This window comes from Malaclemys terrapin, chromosome 1 (assembly GCF_027887155.1).
Source record: "Malaclemys terrapin pileata isolate rMalTer1 chromosome 1, rMalTer1.hap1, whole genome shotgun sequence".
In the NCBI taxonomy this organism is placed as follows: Eukaryota; Metazoa; Chordata; order Testudines; family Emydidae; genus Malaclemys; species Malaclemys terrapin.
The window spans coordinates 73,219,437-73,238,787 of NC_071505.1; the positions used below are offsets into that span (position 1 = coordinate 73,219,437).

General features: G+C 40.3%; 1 protein-coding gene across 2 annotated transcripts in view; it reads left to right on the forward strand.

Annotated features, from left to right (window-relative positions):
- ACSS3 (acyl-CoA synthetase short chain family member 3) overlaps positions 1 to 19,351 on the forward strand; it is a 122,118-nt gene that overhangs the window by 21,894 nt on the left and 80,873 nt on the right. Inside the window, exons 3-7 of one of the 2 annotated variants that reach the window (XM_054027343.1) lie at positions 3,864 to 4,052; positions 10,539 to 10,673; positions 10,968 to 11,108; positions 14,210 to 14,290; positions 14,386 to 14,481. In XM_054027343.1, coding sequence (XP_053883318.1) covers positions 3,864 to 4,052; positions 10,539 to 10,673; positions 10,968 to 11,108; positions 14,210 to 14,290; positions 14,386 to 14,481 — 642 coding nt within the window. Of the gene's footprint in view, positions 1 to 3,863; positions 4,053 to 10,538; positions 10,674 to 10,967; positions 11,109 to 14,209; positions 14,291 to 14,385; positions 14,482 to 19,351 lie in introns of those variants that run through there. The other variant, XM_054027352.1, reaches the window with a different exon arrangement.

Sequence of the window (19,351 nt, forward strand, 5' to 3'; positions counted from 1 at the left end):
TTCCCCTCCCCCGCAAGAAAGGAGCAACTAGCACAGTGCCCACAGCGGATCTTGACAAAACCCAGTATTTCACCACTATTTCACCACTTCCAGGAGGGTGTGACCTGAGTCCTGGGGAGCCAACTGAGGTCACTCAATTAGGGCAAACTGCAAAGAATGGGGCAGACAATCCCAAAGCTGGTGGATATTCCAATACTTAGATTTTCTAAGACAGCACAAAACAGCTTTTATAATACCTCTCTGGTTACCCAGAAGCCAACAACATAGTTCCCTTAAAGTAACCCAGCGTTAGGTCTCCATCCAGATGCCCAAGTCAAATATGATGAGGATTACTGAATATCTTGTTCATCGTATAAGAAATTTCTACCAATCCCAAAGGATTAGACACATTACCTCCCAGGTTAATGAATATTTCAGATCTTACCCAAATACATGCTTACAGCCAATTCTTATTAACTAAACTAAAATTTATTAAAAAAGAGAGTGAGTATTGGTTAAAAGATCAGTATACTTATAGATATGAGTACAGTTCTAAGATTAGATTCATAATAGAGATGATGAGCTTCATAGTTGCAAAGAGTTCTTTCAGAATTGGACAATATGTTCTAGTCCAGTGTTCATATTCAGAGTGAATCCAGATTAGGACTGGAGAGCTCATTCTTACGATTTAAGCTTTCCCTGCATGAAGCATCAAACAAATCTGAGATAAAAAGGATATGGGAAAACTTCTTCAGAACTTTTAACAAAGAAATGAAAATGTCATTTTATCCAGTTATTTTTTTTCTTTTAAACAGAGTGATTGCTTGAATGTTTCAGAATTGTCATATCAATCTTCAGAGCCAAATAAGCCTGCTCCATAGTGTTCTGCATTTTTCTAGGCTTCTACAGTTGAGTACAATGCTTCTGTGGCTGTGTTTGTGGGGGAGGGGGGTGGGGTGAGAGAGAGGGTGCAAAGAGTATTCTCACAGTTGTGCTGCTGTGCAACAGCTTCGGGACCAGCATAGTATGGCTTAGGCAAACAGGTACTGTACTAGTCTACTGTCTTCAGTGACAGTCATCTCTCCAGAGGGTGCAGACCAAACATAACTGGGTACATGTGGCAAATATGGTGGGATTCCTGCTACGACATGCCCCCTTCTCCTCCTCATAGGTTTGTGCTTTACAGTGCTTCAATAAAGGTCCCAAAGTGTCTAGATTGTAATTTTTTTACATATAAAAACCTATGTTGAAAGACTTCTAAGGCTGAAAAGTCAAGCATTCAAAAGGTAGGAAATGCTGGAATTAAGCTTGTGTGTGCATTATGATAGTCTTTAATGACAAGATCACAAGCTTTATTTTGCACAGAACTCCTACTTCAGGATGCATCCTGCTTACTAATTGGATAATTAGTTGATATTTCTTTTTATCCTCATTCAGTGTGTAGCCCCATATTTATGTACTGCATACCACCTAACCTGCGCACTGAATACAGAATTATTAATTAAATGTCATTAATTACCGCTTGGGCTGCTTTATTATGCTCATTCCCATAGAATGAGTGCTTCTCAAGCATTGATTACAAGGATTAATCTTCACAAAACCCCTGTGAGGTGAGTTGGTGGTATTATCCCTGTTTTACAGTTACAGTTTGGCAGAGTTGTAAGCAACTAAAAACGTGGTCTTATAATGGAAAGTATTAGATAACTCCACCTATAATTACTTTTCCCAAGAGTCCCACCTAAAATCTTCTGTGAATACCAGATTATTTGGCTAGCAAAATGGCAGGTGAAATTCAGAATTGGTAAATGCAAAATAATGCACATTGGAAAACATAATCACAACTAAATTAGCTGTTACCACTCAAGAAAGATCTTGGAGTCGTCATGCGTAGTTCTCCTGAAAATGTGTGGTAACGGTCAAAAAAGCTAACAGTGTTCAGAATCATTAGGAGAGGGATAGATAAGACAGAAAATATTATAAGGCCTCCATATAAGTCTGGTACATGCACACCTTGAATACCACAGGCAATTCTCGTCTCCCCATCTCAAAAATATTAGAATTGGAAAAGGTACAGAGAAGGGCAACAACAATGATTAGGTGTATGGAACAGCTTCCATGAGGAGAGATTAAAAAAGGCTGGGACTGTTCAACATTGAAAAGAGATGATTAAGAGGGGGGGATATGATATCTATAAAATCATGAATTCTGTAGAGAAAGTGAATAGGGTAGTGATGCTTACCACTTTGCAAGGCACAAGAACCAAGGATCAGTTAATGAAATTAGTAGGCAGCAGATTTAAAACAAACAAAAAGGAAGTAGTTCACACAATACATAGTCAACTTGTAGTACTCATTGCAGGGGATATTGTGAAGGCTGCAAATATAACTGGTTTAAAAAAAGAATTAGATCAGTTCGTGGAGGATAGGTCCATCGGTGGTTATTAGCCACAATGATTAGGGGACTCATCCTCATGCTGTGGTTGTCCCTAAACCCCTTGACTGCTGGAAGCTGGGACTGGATGACAGGAGATGGATCATTGGATAATTTCCCTGTTTCTTTGAAGCATCTGGCAGTGGCTGTGGTTGGAAAACAAGATACTGGGTTAGATGGACCATTGGTCTGACCAAATATGGCCATTCTTATATTCTTACCAGTTGTCATACATTTATCAGTGCCAACGACAGCATTTCTCTTCAATAGTGCATCTCCAATTTTCACAGTGTATTAATGGTGTGGAATTAGTTATATCTAGAATGATGGAGACATTTATTTCAAGTTAACCACTAAAGTTAACCCCCCAAAAATAATTAAAAACCAATAAACCAAGAAAAGATGCCTACCTGTTTCAGGTTAGCATATTATATGAATTATCCTCAGCGACCTTGTAGCTGGGGATAATGAATACCTAACACTTAGTGGTTTCTTTTATACTGTACAAAGAATTGTGTAAACATTAATAAATCCTTACTATAACCTCTCAGTACTAACTACGTGCCTCACGAGGGTAAATAATTTGCTCATGAACGTACAAGTCACTGGCAGGGTCAGAATTAGATTTCAGGAGTGCCTGACTTTCAGTCTGATGTTCGGTCTGTTAAACCTGTCTGCATGTCTAAATAATCTGGAGGTGGAAGGAAAAAGTGATCTCTGAAATTAAATGGATCACAAGGATGTTGGGACAGACACAATGTGGAAGAACTCTTATCCAAAGGATTTAGAAATTAGAGAATACAGAATATTGGGAAAATATTTGGCATCTTCTCTATTGACTTGTGCCCCCACTTTGCTACGTTTTAATGAAACTTGGATTATGAACAATTATGAACAATACTTTCCTGGCTTTTTTTATATTAGTTTAGTTTAGTAAAATAAACCTGGCCTCCAAACATGGTCTTATTTTGTATGTCTTACATAGAATTTTTTTAGTTAATTGTAACAGCAATATGAGTAGCTAATTAAAATGAAATCACTCGAATATTTGAAAAATCTTTTCTCTTAGTTTTTTTTCTTTGCTGTACTTTGTAAAGCCACTAATGCCAATATTTTTGATCAGTTTTTTCATCTTTACAGAAGATGCTGCTGCATTCTCTATTTTTTTTTCTCATCTGGACTAAATTCATTGACCTTGTATTGGATCTTTAATTTTATGTAGCATTCCTGTGGCTTAAAGTGAAAAGCAGCATTAATTTTTAAGTAAGCTGTACCAGTGATTCATGGCAAGATCAATGATAAAATGGTCAAGTATGTTGTCCAATTATTGTCTAATATTGACTGTGTTCCTTTTTGTGAGATGCCACCTAAACTGGAAAAGTAATTAATCTGTTTATTGAGGTGCTTGCTTTATACATCTCTTTATCGTTAACCTGAAAATTTTGCCTATACAGGTCTCCAAGTTAGCTGATGTTATGGTGAAATACGGTGTGAAGAAAGGAGATTGTGTTGTCATCTACATGCCCATGATTCCACAGACAATGTATACCATGCTGGCATGCGCAAGAATAGGAGCCATACATAGCCTCATTTTTGGTGGATTTGCATCTAAAGAACTTTCTAGTCGCATTGATCATGCAAAGGTAACAAACATTTAGAAAAACAAAGCCCATCGTAAATTATAGAAAATGATTGATTGCAGATCAATTGCTTTTTCCAGTGATTGTTATATTTCCCCTTTTATGGTAAATAGCCCTGTTTTGTTGACAGTACATAGTATCAAAATGATCCTTGTGCAGAGTGTTATGTTATATTTTCATAGCAGATACTGAGTTTTAATTTTTTGACCTTTGAAAGTCTGACTTTTTATCATGCTGCTCTCTATGCTTAGAACAAACATCTTCCAGTGTGGCAACCATTCTACACTCCAAAATCTCGGCTTGAAACCACTTTTCACTCAGCCTTCCCTTAATTGTCTAAGATTCTGCAAACTGCCTACCTTGTACTTCTCCTTTTTGCTTGTTTTCCATCTGTCCATATTATGTTGTGAGCTATTCCGCTGCAGATTATGTTCAAGTACACTATGTGGTTATAAAGTATCATTCATGTCTGACACTATATACTGTAAGTATTACCTAGCAATTTCTATTAGAAATGAATAGTGCTGCTCAATTTTTTAAAAATTTTGATGATTTATTTTGTGGGAATTACAGTTGGAAAAGAGGGGGCAATCACAACAATTTCTTGAAAATTTATTTCTGCTTTTTCAGCAAGCTAGAGGCATGAATTTTAAGCTTCGGATGCTACTGATTGGCAAAATTATGTGGTGAAAAGAACCAAGTAGGAGTGCAAAACCTTAAGGTCAATTTATATAATAGCACAGATATTATATATTAGCTAATTAATCCTAATGGTCCTTCTCTCAAAAAGAGAACACAGTATATAATTATCCCTATTTTACAGATGAGAAAATAGAGAGGGAGATTAAGTGATTTATCCAAGGCCACACAGCAAGTCTGTGGCAAACCAGGCATAGAACTAGGAGTTGCATGCCCTGGGTTCTGTGCTAGATTATGCTGTCATTTGTTTTAAATTTGAAAGGCGAATCTAATTGAACTATGTTTTATTCTCTTGATGAATTTTGCTTTAGCTAGCTTGCATGTTGAACAAACTGATGTGTAATGAAAGGGTAAGACGAGGTGAGCCACATTCATACTGAAATTACAAGATTTGTCCAGATTTCAGAACTCCGTACAACTTTTTAAAAATTTAGTACAAATTATATTAGACTATTTTAAAGTATATGCATTTAATTAATTGTGTAGTAGATGACACTGTGCTGAACTCAAAGTTAGTAAGATATTCTTTAGCAATTGCCCCAGTTAGTACTATAATTTGTGCTTATTGAACATTGAGGTACCAAACCTCATGTTGGTTTGATATGGTAGAAAGAGTTGCATCTTTGGAACAGAGCTCAATCTGGGAGAAGTTCTTTTGGAAGAAAGGTCACAATTTAGATCTTGTCTAAAGACCCCAAATGTAAGTAATAACAAGAACTTTCTATTGGATATAGAAAAGTACAGATATAGTACCAGTTTGCCTTAATTTGTCTTGAATTTTAAATAGCTCTGGGAATGCCACATAGACCATGATGATTGTTAGTCTTCTCAGATATTGACTGTGCTATGGACATTAGTTAATTGAGATGAAGTGATATGGAATGGGAGTACAGGCATTTGTTGTAACCTCATCTCACTTGAAGTGGAGCATATATATACTTCACTACACTGAAATAAGATGGCCAATTTTTTGATGGCCATTAAATGTCTGTTAGATCTTAAACACACTATTTGTTTAGGCATCTTATTTTAATACTTCGAAAAATTTAAAAGGAAAACTGCAAGGACACTTAAAATATGATGTGGTCGGAAGTACAGCTTACAGATGCTGTGCTTTAAGTCACTGAAGCCTCTTGAGGTATGTCTACATTGCAGTTAAACACCCATAGCTGGCCCATGTCAGTTGACTCCGGCTAAGAGTCTGTTTAATTGCGGTATAGACATTCAGATGCAGTTTTTCATTTTCAACCCATTTTAGCATGAAATTGGATCTTCACCATATCTCAGGGAAGCTTCTTCCAAAAATAGTACTTGAACAAAACCCCGTCCCAAAATCATCACCTTTCCTGTCACAGCTAGGGGCACAGGGACTGGGTGCCAGGACAGAGCAGATTCTGGTCACTGAATGTCAGCAATCAGGGCCTGCAGCAGAGCTAGTCTCTAGGCAACCTCATCAGTACAGCTGGGCTGCAGCAGGCTGCCTGACTGGCCCCATTCCCTGTTTGGCTGGAGAAGCCAGTAGACCAGCTTTTAGGCCAATAGCAGTTCGCTGGCTGCTCAATGCTCATGGCTGTCAGTGTGACTGCTTCTGTATTATCTTCCTGCCTTGCCTCGATCCTGCCACTACCTTGAACCTCTCTGCCTGCTTTCCTGCTTCCTCCAGCTTCTGACCTCTGGTTTGACCCATGGCTCCAGCTTCTGCCTCTGCCTCTGACCCTAGTCCCAGGGTCTAACATTGGTCCTGATGCCTGACCACTAGGCTTGAGACTTTTTCCAATCACTAGGCTAGCCTGCCCTCCTGCTGGTTGCCTGACACCGATATACAGACCTTACCAGCAGCAGGGGGGGTTGCCGCTACTCTCCTTGCATCATGAGTTCCTCAGCTGTGCTCCACCAGACCACAGGGGGATTGGAGTGACCTGTTCCTGGCCCAGGGGCAGGGGCAGGAGCAGGCTACGTCTGGCAAATGAAGTGGAAGGGACTCTGTGGCTTGGGGCTCCTCTCCAGGTGGTGATGCATTCTTGGGCCTACCTACTCACAGGGGCTATTACAGGGAAAGGGAGTGCCCGGGCACTCATGGGGAGGAGCAGGCACGGGGAGGGGGTTTCCAGGCTCAGCTATTCACAGGGGCACTTATGGTTTAAAATAAACAAAAGGAATTACTTCTTCACATAACACACAATCAAACTGTGGAACTTGTTGCCAGGGGATATTGTGAACTATAACGAGGTTAAAAAAAGCATTAGATAAATTCGTGGAGGATAGGTCTGTCAATGGCTATTAGCCAAAATGGTCAAGGATGCAATCCCATGCTCTGGGTGTCCCTAGCCTCTGACTGCCAGAAGCTGGGAGTGGATGACTTGGCATGGATCAGTAGTGATTGCCCCTTCCATTCATTTCCTCTGAAGCATCTGGGATTGGCCCTTGTCAGAAGATAGGATACTGGGTTAGCTGGACCTTTGGTCTGACCCAGTATGGCTGTTTTTATGTTGGGGGTGGGGATGGGGGAAGGGAGATGCCTTACAGTCCTGGGGGAGCTGGTCAGGAGGGGGGCCACTACTCATGAGTGCAGCCTCTTGTTCCCTGCGGCCTATCTGTGCAGCAGTTGGTTGTCTTGGCAGGCTCCCTGCCTATCTCACTCCCTCACTGGGCAGCGTCAGCAGCCACCAACAGGACAATTTAACCTTCCCTGCGCAGGCATGCTGAGGAGGTCTGTGGGGTCTCCGAGGAGGGAGCCGTGTCCAGAGAATTCAAGCTGGGACAAAGTCAGAGTAGAAACCGGAAAAATACAAATACTGGATTTTTCAAAGTCCAGGAATTTTCCAGAGGTTTTTGGTGGAAAAAACAAAAATAAGGGACCCGATTTATTCTGAGCAAGATACTGTTCTTGCACACAGATATATCTATAAATGGCTACTCCTGATTATCATCATGATGATCAAACCATTTGTGTGATTAGGCACTAAGATGGTGAGCCTGGCACTTAAGAGATATGGTTGCCTTAGAATAATGGCAGCCCAATCTTATGTTTAAAGAACTATTTATTTATTTTTGTAATACATGTTTTTTAAAAAGTCCACTCTTCCATAGATTTTAAAAGCAACTGTATATACCTTTATTACCCACTCTTATAGTATGATTAAGGCTAAGATTTTGTCACAGATACTTTTAGTAAAAGTCCAGACAGGTCATGGGCAATAAAGAAAAATTAATTGGAGCCCTTGGCATGTTCGCGACTTTTACTAAAAACATCAATGACGAAGTGGGGAGCTACAGAGTTTCCACACCGCCTGCAGCGGCCGGGCAGCTGCAGGGGCCCTGACTCAGAGCTCCAGGGGGGTCTCTGCCACCTTTGGTGGCTGGGAGCTTTGGGGTCCCCCCGCTACCTGCAGCGGCCAGGAGCTGCGGGGTGGGTCCCTGCTGCCCGTGATGGCTTGGAGCTGCAGGGGGCCCCTGCCACCTCAGGCAGTGTGGGTACCCACAACTCTCAGCCACTGCTGGTGGCGGGGGGGACACTGCAGCTCTCAGCCGCTACGAGCTGAAGACCTCATGGATTCTGTGACTTCTGCAATCTCTATGAAAAAATCATATCCTTAAATATGATCTATCTGCTTTTATGTAGAATGTTACAGAATACCTGACTGCAACTCCTCTTCAGTCCTATCTCATATGGATTATATGCCCACACAGTGGCAGCTAGTCCGGCTAGTAAAACTATGTAAACATTAGTCTTCCCTCCTGCCCCCCCGCCCTTAAAATTTCCCGTCATTGCACTACCACCAATGCAGCTCCACTAGTGGAAGCAACAGAGAGCGTGTAGTATTGCCAGTCCCAAATTACGAGTCAGATCCACAAAATCATGAGCTTCTTAATGTGAGGGTTCTGTTCATTGGTCTTCTGTTTTCTAATCCTTTAGATCATTCTCTATTCATGTTTTCATGCTGTTCTTCACATCCATGAGGGCTAGAAACTTACTAAAAATAATAAAGCTGACATGCTCATGTGACAACTTTACTCCAGAACAACAAATAATCACAAGTCTTATGGTAAAAGTGCTTAGTGTAGCTCAGATAGTAGTAGCAGTAGTAAAGTCCATTTATTTATGTCTGAATAGTGGTGACAGCATAGAATTTTCAGAAGCCTTTTTGAGACATTCTAACTTTGCACGCTCAGCAGCTGACTTCCCAATGATCTGCTACATACCATCTACCCATCCATCTCCTTGCTGGTCATCCCCTACTATGATGACCCAACACCATTCCTTCCATAATAACTTCCTTGCATTATTTCTATTTCTATGCCTGATGTGACCAAAGTACATAAGTTTGTGCCTGTTGATTTCTGAGAGCAGATTCCACTTCTCTTCAGTAATATTTTTAAAATAAGCATTTGTTCTCTTCCATCCAGGAGATGCACAAGTGTCTTTGCTAGCACCACATTTTAAAGACTTTAGTTTTCTTCTTGTCAGCAGTATTAGTTTCCAAGGAATCCCATCCATAAGTCATTACGAAAAAAATAAGCTTTTTATTTTTCTCATAGCAACTTATGGATGTGAATTCTGGGAAACTAATGCTACTGACAAGAAGAAAATTGAAGCTTTTGAAATATGGTAGAACAGATGCTGGATTTCAATCATTGTTTCATTTAATCTGGCTGAGAGCAGATATGGATGACAAGACGGTTAAAGCACTGGTGCTGTCTGATGCCCTGTCTGTACTAACGCTGCCGTTTGTGTAAGATATATTACAAACACATACATAATAACACATTGCATAAATATTTTAAAAAAAATAAAGTATCAGCATATAAGTAAGCTTGAAGGTTATGAAACTTTCAAATTTTGATTTTTTTAAAGAAAATTGATTTTATTCAATTTTAAAAACCTTGATTATCTGTGAAGGTCCAGAGGCAAATTGGACAGTAGGAAGGCAAGATGGGATGCATTGGGGACAAGCAGGAATGTGTGTAGCCTACACTGAAGGTAGTAAATGGGGATTTCAGAGGGAAGAGGGTTTGCATAGCCCTCTCACCTCAACATCAGAAAGCAGGACTTATTCTGTTGTTGAGGTTATTCTGGTCAAAAAGAGAGAGAGAGATGACAAAATGCTGAACTTACTTTTTTTTAAAAAGCTCATTTAAAAAAATTTTTATTTTTTTTTAACTCAAACTAATTAATGAATTTTCTTTACTAACACATTTGGAGATGGTACACTGTATTATTCAGACATAAGAAAGCTATTCAATTCCCATTCTAAGTTCAAAGCTCAACGCATCTGTAACTATAGAGTTGGGGCCACTGCCTCCATCATGAGATTTCTGGTAATATACACAATACACTAGCTTGGTCAGATTGTGAGATTGCACAGTACAAACTAAGAGCACTCTTGTTGTGCTTATAGTTTTTCAGAGGAGAGAAGATTGGTTCTGTTCTAAATAAGACGAGTCTGACTATTAGTTGACTTTTACTTCTTGGAATAGGACTAATATAAATTTGGTTTAGTTAATTTTTGGAGGCAGGGTCTTGGAAGTTATGTCAAAACATTTTGTATATTGTTGTAAAGTCAAAGGTGCCCTGACTTTAAATTGTGCAGTTTAATGTTCTCACTCCCAGTGTAAATGAAGAGTACGTCATCTAAACAATCATTTAAAAAAATATACAAACTTGTATGTGTGAAGAGTACAATGTTCTCTTAGAAATGAAGTAAATGTGTGTATTGTGTGTAAGAGCTTTATTTACTGAATAATTTTATGGCAAACATTTTTTATATTCTATGATCCTCTTTACTTTAGCCCAAACTTGTTGTAACTGCAACTTTTGGGATAGAACCAGGAAGGAGAGTGGAATACATGCCGCTTCTAGAAAGAGCACTGGAGATGATACAGCACCAACCTGAGAAAGTTCTCATATACAGTCGACCTCACTTGGTAAACTTATGGTTGTTCTTGCGTATTAACTTTTTACGTGTCGTCTTGGTGTCCTTTTTTTTCTTTTTTTAATCAAATATGCTTTGCTGTGCATTTTAATTGAGATCTTTCGTGTCATGAGATTTAAATAACTTTTAATTAGCTAGTAGAGCTTCTGTGTCTGAGAGATTAGGTATACTAGCTTTGTTCAAGGTATCCATATGGGAGACTGGATGCTGAATATCTTTTGAGCCACTGTCTTTTATTCCATCTGATTACATTTCATTGAATATTTCCGTGTTTCTTGGTGTATAGGGAACTGTTCCTCTAGTCTCAGGTCGTGACCTTGATTGGGATGAAGAAATAGCAAAAGCCAAGCCTCATGATTGTGTTGCTGTTCGTTCAGATCATCCACTTTACATTCTTTATACGTCAGGAACGACTGGCTTGCCCAAGGTAGGGTACTATCTTTAGTATAAATATCTGTGACCAGACTATTTTCTGTTCCATATCAGAAAGCATTTAATTGAAAGGCTGAAAATGTTTGCCAAAGCTCACCTCAGTGAATGATAAGCATTGTTAGAACTGCTTTGATCTCATTTACTCGCATTTCATTAATTTAACCTTTTAAGATTTTAAGTTCATTGTCTTCCAATAAATCATATTAGTGGATCTGAATGTGAATGACATAAAATAAAATGCATTCTAATCTAAATGTTTGTTTAATATAAATTCTTTAGGAGAAGGGACATATATCTTATCTATGTATGCACCCTCTATATTAGCAGTGTGATATGTTTATATAATAATTTAGTGATAGGTTGGTCAACAGTGTTTACTTTGTGATCACTTGTTTATTTTATACTGAATAAAGGAGGATCAGATAATAGTCCATGAATTTTAACTGGAATCAGGTGTAATGTTGACTAGTTCCATCTTCATATGCTCTTTTTTTTTTTAATGGAGGAAGTTGAGATTGAATAAGGTTAGACAACTAAGGCAACATATGCTTTGAAGATTTTAGCTTTTCAAATTCAGTCAGTTATCTATCTTTAGAAGAATTCTGATATGCTGAGCAGAACACAGAATGCCCCAAACTTTTTTCTTAGCTACTTTATTGCTATATTAACATTTTTTCCTGTGTTCATTTGTATATTTTTTCCAATTTCCCCCAACCCAACCCCCAGGAACTTTAGCCAAAAACTTAAGATATCCAAGAATTAATGAAAATTTTACATTTTGTCTGCTGTCCCTCATTATTTTAAGATTAAATGTCAAACCTGTTTCACCTTTGCCTGTTGGCTGACTCGTGCTAAGATCAGTCTGAAACTGTACACTACTAAAGCAGCAGCCCATAGGGTTTGTGTTAGAACTTTCTTACTGCAAAGGAAAGGAGTATTTCTTCAGTAAAATGTCTGAAGCAATACTCCATTTAATCACATATGATGCAGATTTAAGTGTCTTCTCAAACACAGTAAAAAGGTCTCCCCTCATGGGAGAGCCGGGGGAGGGTGGAGGAAGCATCTAAAAGACTGTCTAAGTGGAAAGCCCATTATATCTTTGTGGAAAACAGACACTTAATATCTGTCAGTCTGTGAGTTAATTAACTCTTTCTGGCCCTATGTCACCTTTCAATGAGACATTTCTCCTCCCTTGGTGTTCACACCTTAACTGCTAGAAGAGGGCCTCATCCTCCCTGATTGAACTAACCTCGCTGTCTCTACACTGATTCTTGCCTGCATATTTATACCTGCCTCTGGAAATTTCCACTACGTTCATCTGACGAAGTGGGTATTCACCCACGAAAGCTTATGCTCCAATACATCTGTTAGTCTGTAAGGTGCCACAGGACTCTTTTTCGCTTTTTACAGATCTAGACTAATACGGCTACCCCTCTGATACTTAATATCATGACACTTAACTCTAAACTGTTTTTGATTTACCGATTCTAGGGAGTGGGAGACGGGGGGAGTAGGGTAAGGGCATGTCAGTGAGAAATCTGGGTCCAGAGGTGCCAGCTATGTGCTTTTTCCATCCCTTTCACTTACCCCATTCTGGTACTGCAAAAACTTTTCTATATCGTAACAAGTTGGAAAGAGAGCTGTGTAGTGCTGGTGGCTGGGTGTGGTCAGTGGAATACATAATGGATGGCCTGATAGGTGGAGGAAAATATTGAGTGAGCAGAACCTGAGATAAATAGCTAAAAATACAATTGCACAACAAGAAGAAAACCAAATAAGATGGAGAAATGGGGGCAGAGAACAGAAAAGAAAATCTTAAAATAGAGGCAATGACTGGCATGAAAGGACATAGGTTGAGGGGGGAGAGGGGAGGGAAGGATTCCCAGGTGCCTGTTCATTTTGAGGTGAAATCCAACTAAAAAGGCTAGGAACGCTACCTACTCTCAGTGACTAGGAGCTTTTCCCAAACAGATAGCAATCCAGTTAATCAAAGCACAGAGGAGTCAAATGCATGATGCTTCTTTTGGAGAATTACAATAAAGTACGTAGATGAAATGGCAACGTTATTTGTGGGGTATTACAGCTAAGCTTATATAAGTAGGTGCCCATAGGTCCTGTGATCCCCACTCTTCCAAAATTTCTAGCAACTGCTGTGCTAACTGCATCCCAGAAGCAACTTTTAGATGTCAATAGAGTTGGCCAAAACTCACTATTTCCAGTTAGGGGAAAATTTCCACTTTTTGAAATTTGATTTAGTTTTGATTCAGACTGGAATAAAACCTTTTTTTCAAAATTTCCTGCAACCCACACATTCTATTTAAAATTTTTGCTTTGAAAACTTCAATACATGATATTTCCAAAATGAAATAGGCTCCCCAGGACTCTGCCACTAGTGTATGAAATTGATTGTGATTCTTGTCAGTTTTTCTTCTGCCCTATGCTGTACAGCACTGGTGAAATAGCAGCCAGATAGCCAATCTGTCAGACTAGTATATTTTTGTGAAACATTCTGGGCTCAATGAATCAGCATTTTCCAGTGAAAGCCTGTGTGGTTGGAAATTTCTCAAGTAGCTCTAGTTCTCAACGTAACTGTGCAAGATGCTGTTGACAGCAAAATATATATATATAATATTCCATAGCATGGTGCTTATGTTCTGTTACTGAAGAGAAGGAGAGGATTAATTTCTGTACATACTTGCATTACATTTTCTTTTCTTTTAAATTTTTATAACTTTTGTTTGTAAATGTGTGGAAAACTGATTTTAAAGAGAGGATTTTATCTGGGTGATGGTTGTGTTCTGTAAATAATTGAGATCAGATCTAATTTTTTGTTCTGTCTTTTGAACTGATCCTCCAGGTAATAATGCAAAAGTTAATTTTAATCTGTACTTGGCCTTTCTTCAATGGGACTACTTGTATGAGCAAATATTTGTAGGATTGGGCTGTTATATTATTCTGATGTGGCAAGGATGTCAAAGTTGAAGTTAGACAACTTTAAATATTCTAGCTAATTTATAGTAATGAGATTTTTTTAATAGAGATTTAATGTGTGTTTGCCTTTTAAGTGATCTTAATTTTAAATTACTTCTCACTTAGGGTGTTGTTAGACCAACAGGTGGCTATGCGGTTATGTTGAACTGGACAATGTCAGCTATATATGGACTCAGACCTGGAGAGGTAAGTACTGTTTAAATTGTAGTTGCGTGTATTAAAACTTTTTGGAACTCCTTTAAAAAACAAAAAAACTGAATTCAATTTTTATTTTATTTTAGGTATGGTGGGCAGCTTCTGACTTAGGCTGGGTAGTTGGCCATTCCTACGTTTGTTATGCACCTCTCCTGCATGGGAATACAACTGTTTTGTATGAGGTAAATGTTTGAAAGAGACACAATATCTTTTATTGGACTAACTTCTGTTGATGGGATGTACATGTGTTGGAGCAACATAGGGCTCTACTTCAAGTCACTGTTATCACTGTTTGACATTTTACCATCTTAGTGCTATGTTTAGATGTGTTGCTTTTTAAAATTTCTGAGACTACTTCAAAATAAAATTAACTGAACCTAGCATGAACCTTAATCCTGCAAAGACTTACGCACCTTAATCGTATACATCAGTGGTTCTCAAACTTTAGCAAACCAAGGACCCCCATTTAAAATTTTTTGGGGACCCCGCAATTTCCTCCCTGCTCAGCCCTTGCCCTGCCCCCTTCACCTAGGCTATGCCCCCATTCACTCCACACACCCCCATTGCTCGCTGTCCCCCACCTTCACTCTCTTTCACCAGGTTGGGGTGCAGGCTCTGGGAAGGAGTTTGGTGCGGGGAGCTGGCTCTGGGCTGGGAGTTTGGTGCGGGCTCTGGGCTGGGAGTTTGGGTACGCAGTGAGGGCTCTGGGCTGGGGAGGGGGTGAGGCAAGTGGCACTTACCTCGGGTGGCTCCCGAAAGTGATTGGCACATCCCTCTGGCAGCTGCTCCTAGGCGGGGGGCCAGGAGGTCTCCATGTGCTGCCTCTGCCTGCAGGCACTGCCCCCGCGACTCCAATTGGCTGCATTTCCCGGCCAATGGGAGTTGCAGAGCCAGTGCTTGGGCTGGGGGCAGCGCACGGAGACCCCCTTCTCTGTTCCCCCGGGCCGCAGGGACGTGTTGGCCGCTTCCTGGAGCGGTGTGGACCCAGGTTCTCTGCTCCTCCTCCACCCTCCAAGCACCTCCTTCATGCTGGGGAACAGCTGTTTCCCGGCATGAAGGAGGCGCTGGGAGGGACGGGAGGAGTTGATCAGCGGGGCTAGCAGACCCCCAGGGTTACCCTCGGGGACCCCCAGGGGTCCGTGGACCTCATCATTTGTAAATTTAACACCATTAATCTGGGCTTGAATAGGGACTGAGAGTGGCTGGCTCATTACAGAAGCAGCTTTTCCTCTCCTGGAATTGACACCTCCTCATCTATTATTGGGAGTGGACTACATCCACCCTGATTGAATTGGCCCTGTCAACACTGGTTCTCCACTTGCGAAGTAACTCCCTGCTCTCCATGTGTCAGTATATAATGTTTGCATCTGTAACTTTCACTCTGTGCATCTGAAGAAGTGAGGTTTTTACCCACGAAAGCTTATGCCCAAATAAATCTGTTAGTCTTTAAGGTGCCACCAGACTCCTTGTTGTTTTTTGCTGGTATACATAATTCCATTAAAGGCAACAGGACTATATAGTTAAATACATATATGTGTTTTCATTAAGTTAGATGCTTATGGGTCTTTGCATGATTGTGGGCCATCATGTGCTATCATGAAATAAACGTACGTTTGGGATGAAATTTGGGATTTTGTTATCCTGGGCCAGCAAAGAATGACTGCTTTGGAGGGAATGCTTTCTTAACCGTGGAGATAATGGATGATTGGCTCTAAATGTTTAGCGCTGTGGTTCCCAAACTTTTTAGTGCTGTGGCTCCCATACAGATGTTTTAAAACTTGGTGGCTCCCTACAACCAAGTACAGTGGGTTTTTTTTCCTTTTCTTTTTTTTTTTTTAATTGACTTAGGATACTAGATTCAAGAGTTCAGGACACTATAGTTCAGATGGTTTTGCAACTTTACTTGTCCTGCATGTCCCACTCTTCTTTTGGATCATGGTCCTGCCCCATCAGTGCACAGCCCAGCACATGTAGCCCAGTTAAGATCTTCAACCAGTATGATTTAATCAAGGATCTTGAAAATTTCCTCACTAGTTGTTCAGCTTAGGATTTCTTTGCAAAATAAGTCTTCAACTATTATACCTGCTTTGACAAATTTCATATGTAACAGAAGCTGAGCCATGTTGGCTATGTCTGTGAATTCATCAAGCTGCAGTGCACCCTATTGCCTCTTCTTAACTTATTTTGTCAACTGCTTCTGGATATTTTCTGCAAGATAATCATTGTGTTGGTAGATGGTATTATTTGACATAAAAATGGTTATCAGTACCATGGCTACTTGTTCCCCAGTCATAATTCTACATGTCTATTGCTGCTGGAAGTTGAATTGTCTGGTAAATGGTGTGTGCAGATTTACCTTTTGCAATTCACCTGGCCACAACACAAGATCATTTAAAGCATTTTTGTGGAACAGTTGCTTCTTTACACATGACTTCTCTCATCCCCGTCACTCCCCCAAGCTTTAATTCTTCTTGTTTCCAAAAGAAAAATAGCTGCTCTTGTTTTTTGAATTCTGGGTGTTCAGTTTCTAAATGTCTCTGTAGTTTCCTTGGCTTCATGCTTGCATTTACTAACCCCTGAAAACAAGTGGTATGTTTTGGCTATGGACTTTCCTCAGTAATACTGAAACACGAAAATTCAAATATAATGTAACTATCATCACATTATCTACTTTTCTTCATGTTATGTTTAACTCTGTTAAAACCATCATCTTCTTCAGCCAAACATTAGCTACATGTAGGCTTAGTATGTGGTAAAAGTTGTTCCCTTATAAAGATCAGACACTGATACCCACACTTTCCAGGGCACCCACTTTTACCCAGTTCCTAGGGCTCAAGGCATAATCTGGTTGATTTAGGCACCCCCACCCTTTCCCAGTTCCTAGGGTTCTGGGGGAAAGGCACCTACCCATATCCAATCCCTAGGGCTCAGGGTGTACTCTTCTGCGGGTTTGCAGGATCTTTTTACCAGTGAAAGAGCCTTACACAGTAATATCCTTAACCTCTATTTATTAACAATTACCAAAACAGAATGCACACGCTAAGCATACAATGCTCACCACTCCCAATAAGGCAGATGAACTTTTCCTGCTGGCCAGTCAGGATCAGGTCATCCTAGGACTCCAGTTTCTGCATGGCTTGATTGGCAGAGTGTTGCGATCTGGCAGCTCTGATCTTGGGGCTGTGTCCTGGAGTTGGTTCCAAAGAGCTTTCTTTTGGACCCCAGTTTTATATAGTGAAACGAATCCTGCTTAGCTGTACCTTAACCAAAGTACTATAAAAAGGTAATTTTCAACAATCCTAACCCATTATGAAACAATTATTTAATTAATCAGACCCCACCACCATAGTTGATTTACACTGAGCAAAATTAATTATGCAACAGATGGAAACAATCAAAGAACCAGACAGAGACCATACAGATAAACAATAGAAAAGTAGGGACCATAAAGGCAAAACAATGGAAGTATGGGTTTTACAATCAGAACTATTGAGAAGTGATTCCTTGCCAGACAGAGTGCTATCAAGCAAAGTTTTCTTTAAACATCTTAAGAGATTCCTTGCTTATCTGGTGATGGTGGGCGCTATTAGCAAGGGTGCCTTCTTACCAGCCCGATATTACATTGTTTTGATAGAATTTAGAAGGAATGTGAGGATGTGACTTTCAGCTTCTTGGCTCATGGCTGCTGCTCTCCTAATATGGCTGCAGGGAAAGGCTCAAGGCTTTTGCCATATTCAGTTTTCCTTTTGCCTTATACTGCCAAAGCAGTTCTTTGCTCTCTAATGTCCAGCAGGTGGTGAAAGCCTTTCTGTATCACCTGGGAATATTGGCTTTGGCAACTGTTATTAGGCTAATGAGGTGATAATTGGCAGGGGTCGGAGGGATCCACTTCACAAATGTCTCTGTCTGCCGTATTTTGGACACACTGCTTTCTGAAAGTTTCACTGAGGCTTCAAAATAGCAGGATCTGGAGGCTGACCTGAATCACAAGGGGTCTGTGTTGGCTGTTGGGAAAGTTGTCACTAGCCTTGTTGATGGCAAAAGGTGGCTGTTGTTCTCTTGCAACACAAAACAAAGGTCAGGCGTATAGCATTTTGTCAGTGTGCTGACCTAAAAGTGCCATGCTCCTTAGCGTTGTAGAACAGGCAAAGGTCTTCTGCCACTGCCCGTGATGACAGTTTTTCTCCTGTGCAATCATTGATGTCATAGCCCCACAAATTGTGGTGGCTGTTGAAGTCGCCTACGTGATGGTGGGGTGGCTTGAAGGTGGAAGCACTGTGAGAGGACTAGTTTGTTAATGGAGGTTTATAGACATTCACTACCGTCAAGTCGCTGACCTGGATGGCGATGGAATTAGGGGTTGTGTTAGGGAGTACCTGTATAGGGTTCTTCACATCACCTTTGGCATAGGTTGCCAGGCCTTGTTTGGATGGAAGACTGCTAAGACGGGTCTATCTGTTGATCTTGGAGTGATGGGTTTTTCACTCAACTTACATTTCCTCCAGTCAGTTTTGTCAGTTCATAGGATCTTTGTGAGTAGTTGCATTTTGTGCTGGATAAACCCTTGATATTTAACTGCATTATATGCAGTGAGGGGCCGGTGTCTGGTTTGACTTGGAAGGGGCCATTTTTGCCATTGCTTTGCTGACCTGTAGGCTTCTTTGGGACATTTGATCACCAATTTAATGACATTCATTGTGCTTATGCACATAGGAGGAGAGACCACGAGCAGGTTATCATTTCATCCCTCAACAAATTATGAAGGCGTTTCTACCTTAGGACATCAGCCAGCACACGTTGCAGCACAAAGTGCGGGGTGGTTAGCATAAACTGATGCCACAGTTGGGATTGTGGTTATTATCTTGCAAGTGAGGCAAGTGGAGGTCTGCGATCCGGACCATTATTTAAAAAAATAAACTATTGTTAATTGTAGAGAGGTTTCTTTTTGTTAGCATTTGAAGGGAAGAAAATGAGTGACTTGGAAGGAGGGGTCACTCCTGGTGGAAGGGTCAGATATGCTTTAGTAGGAGCACTGTTAGCAGATTGAGGGAA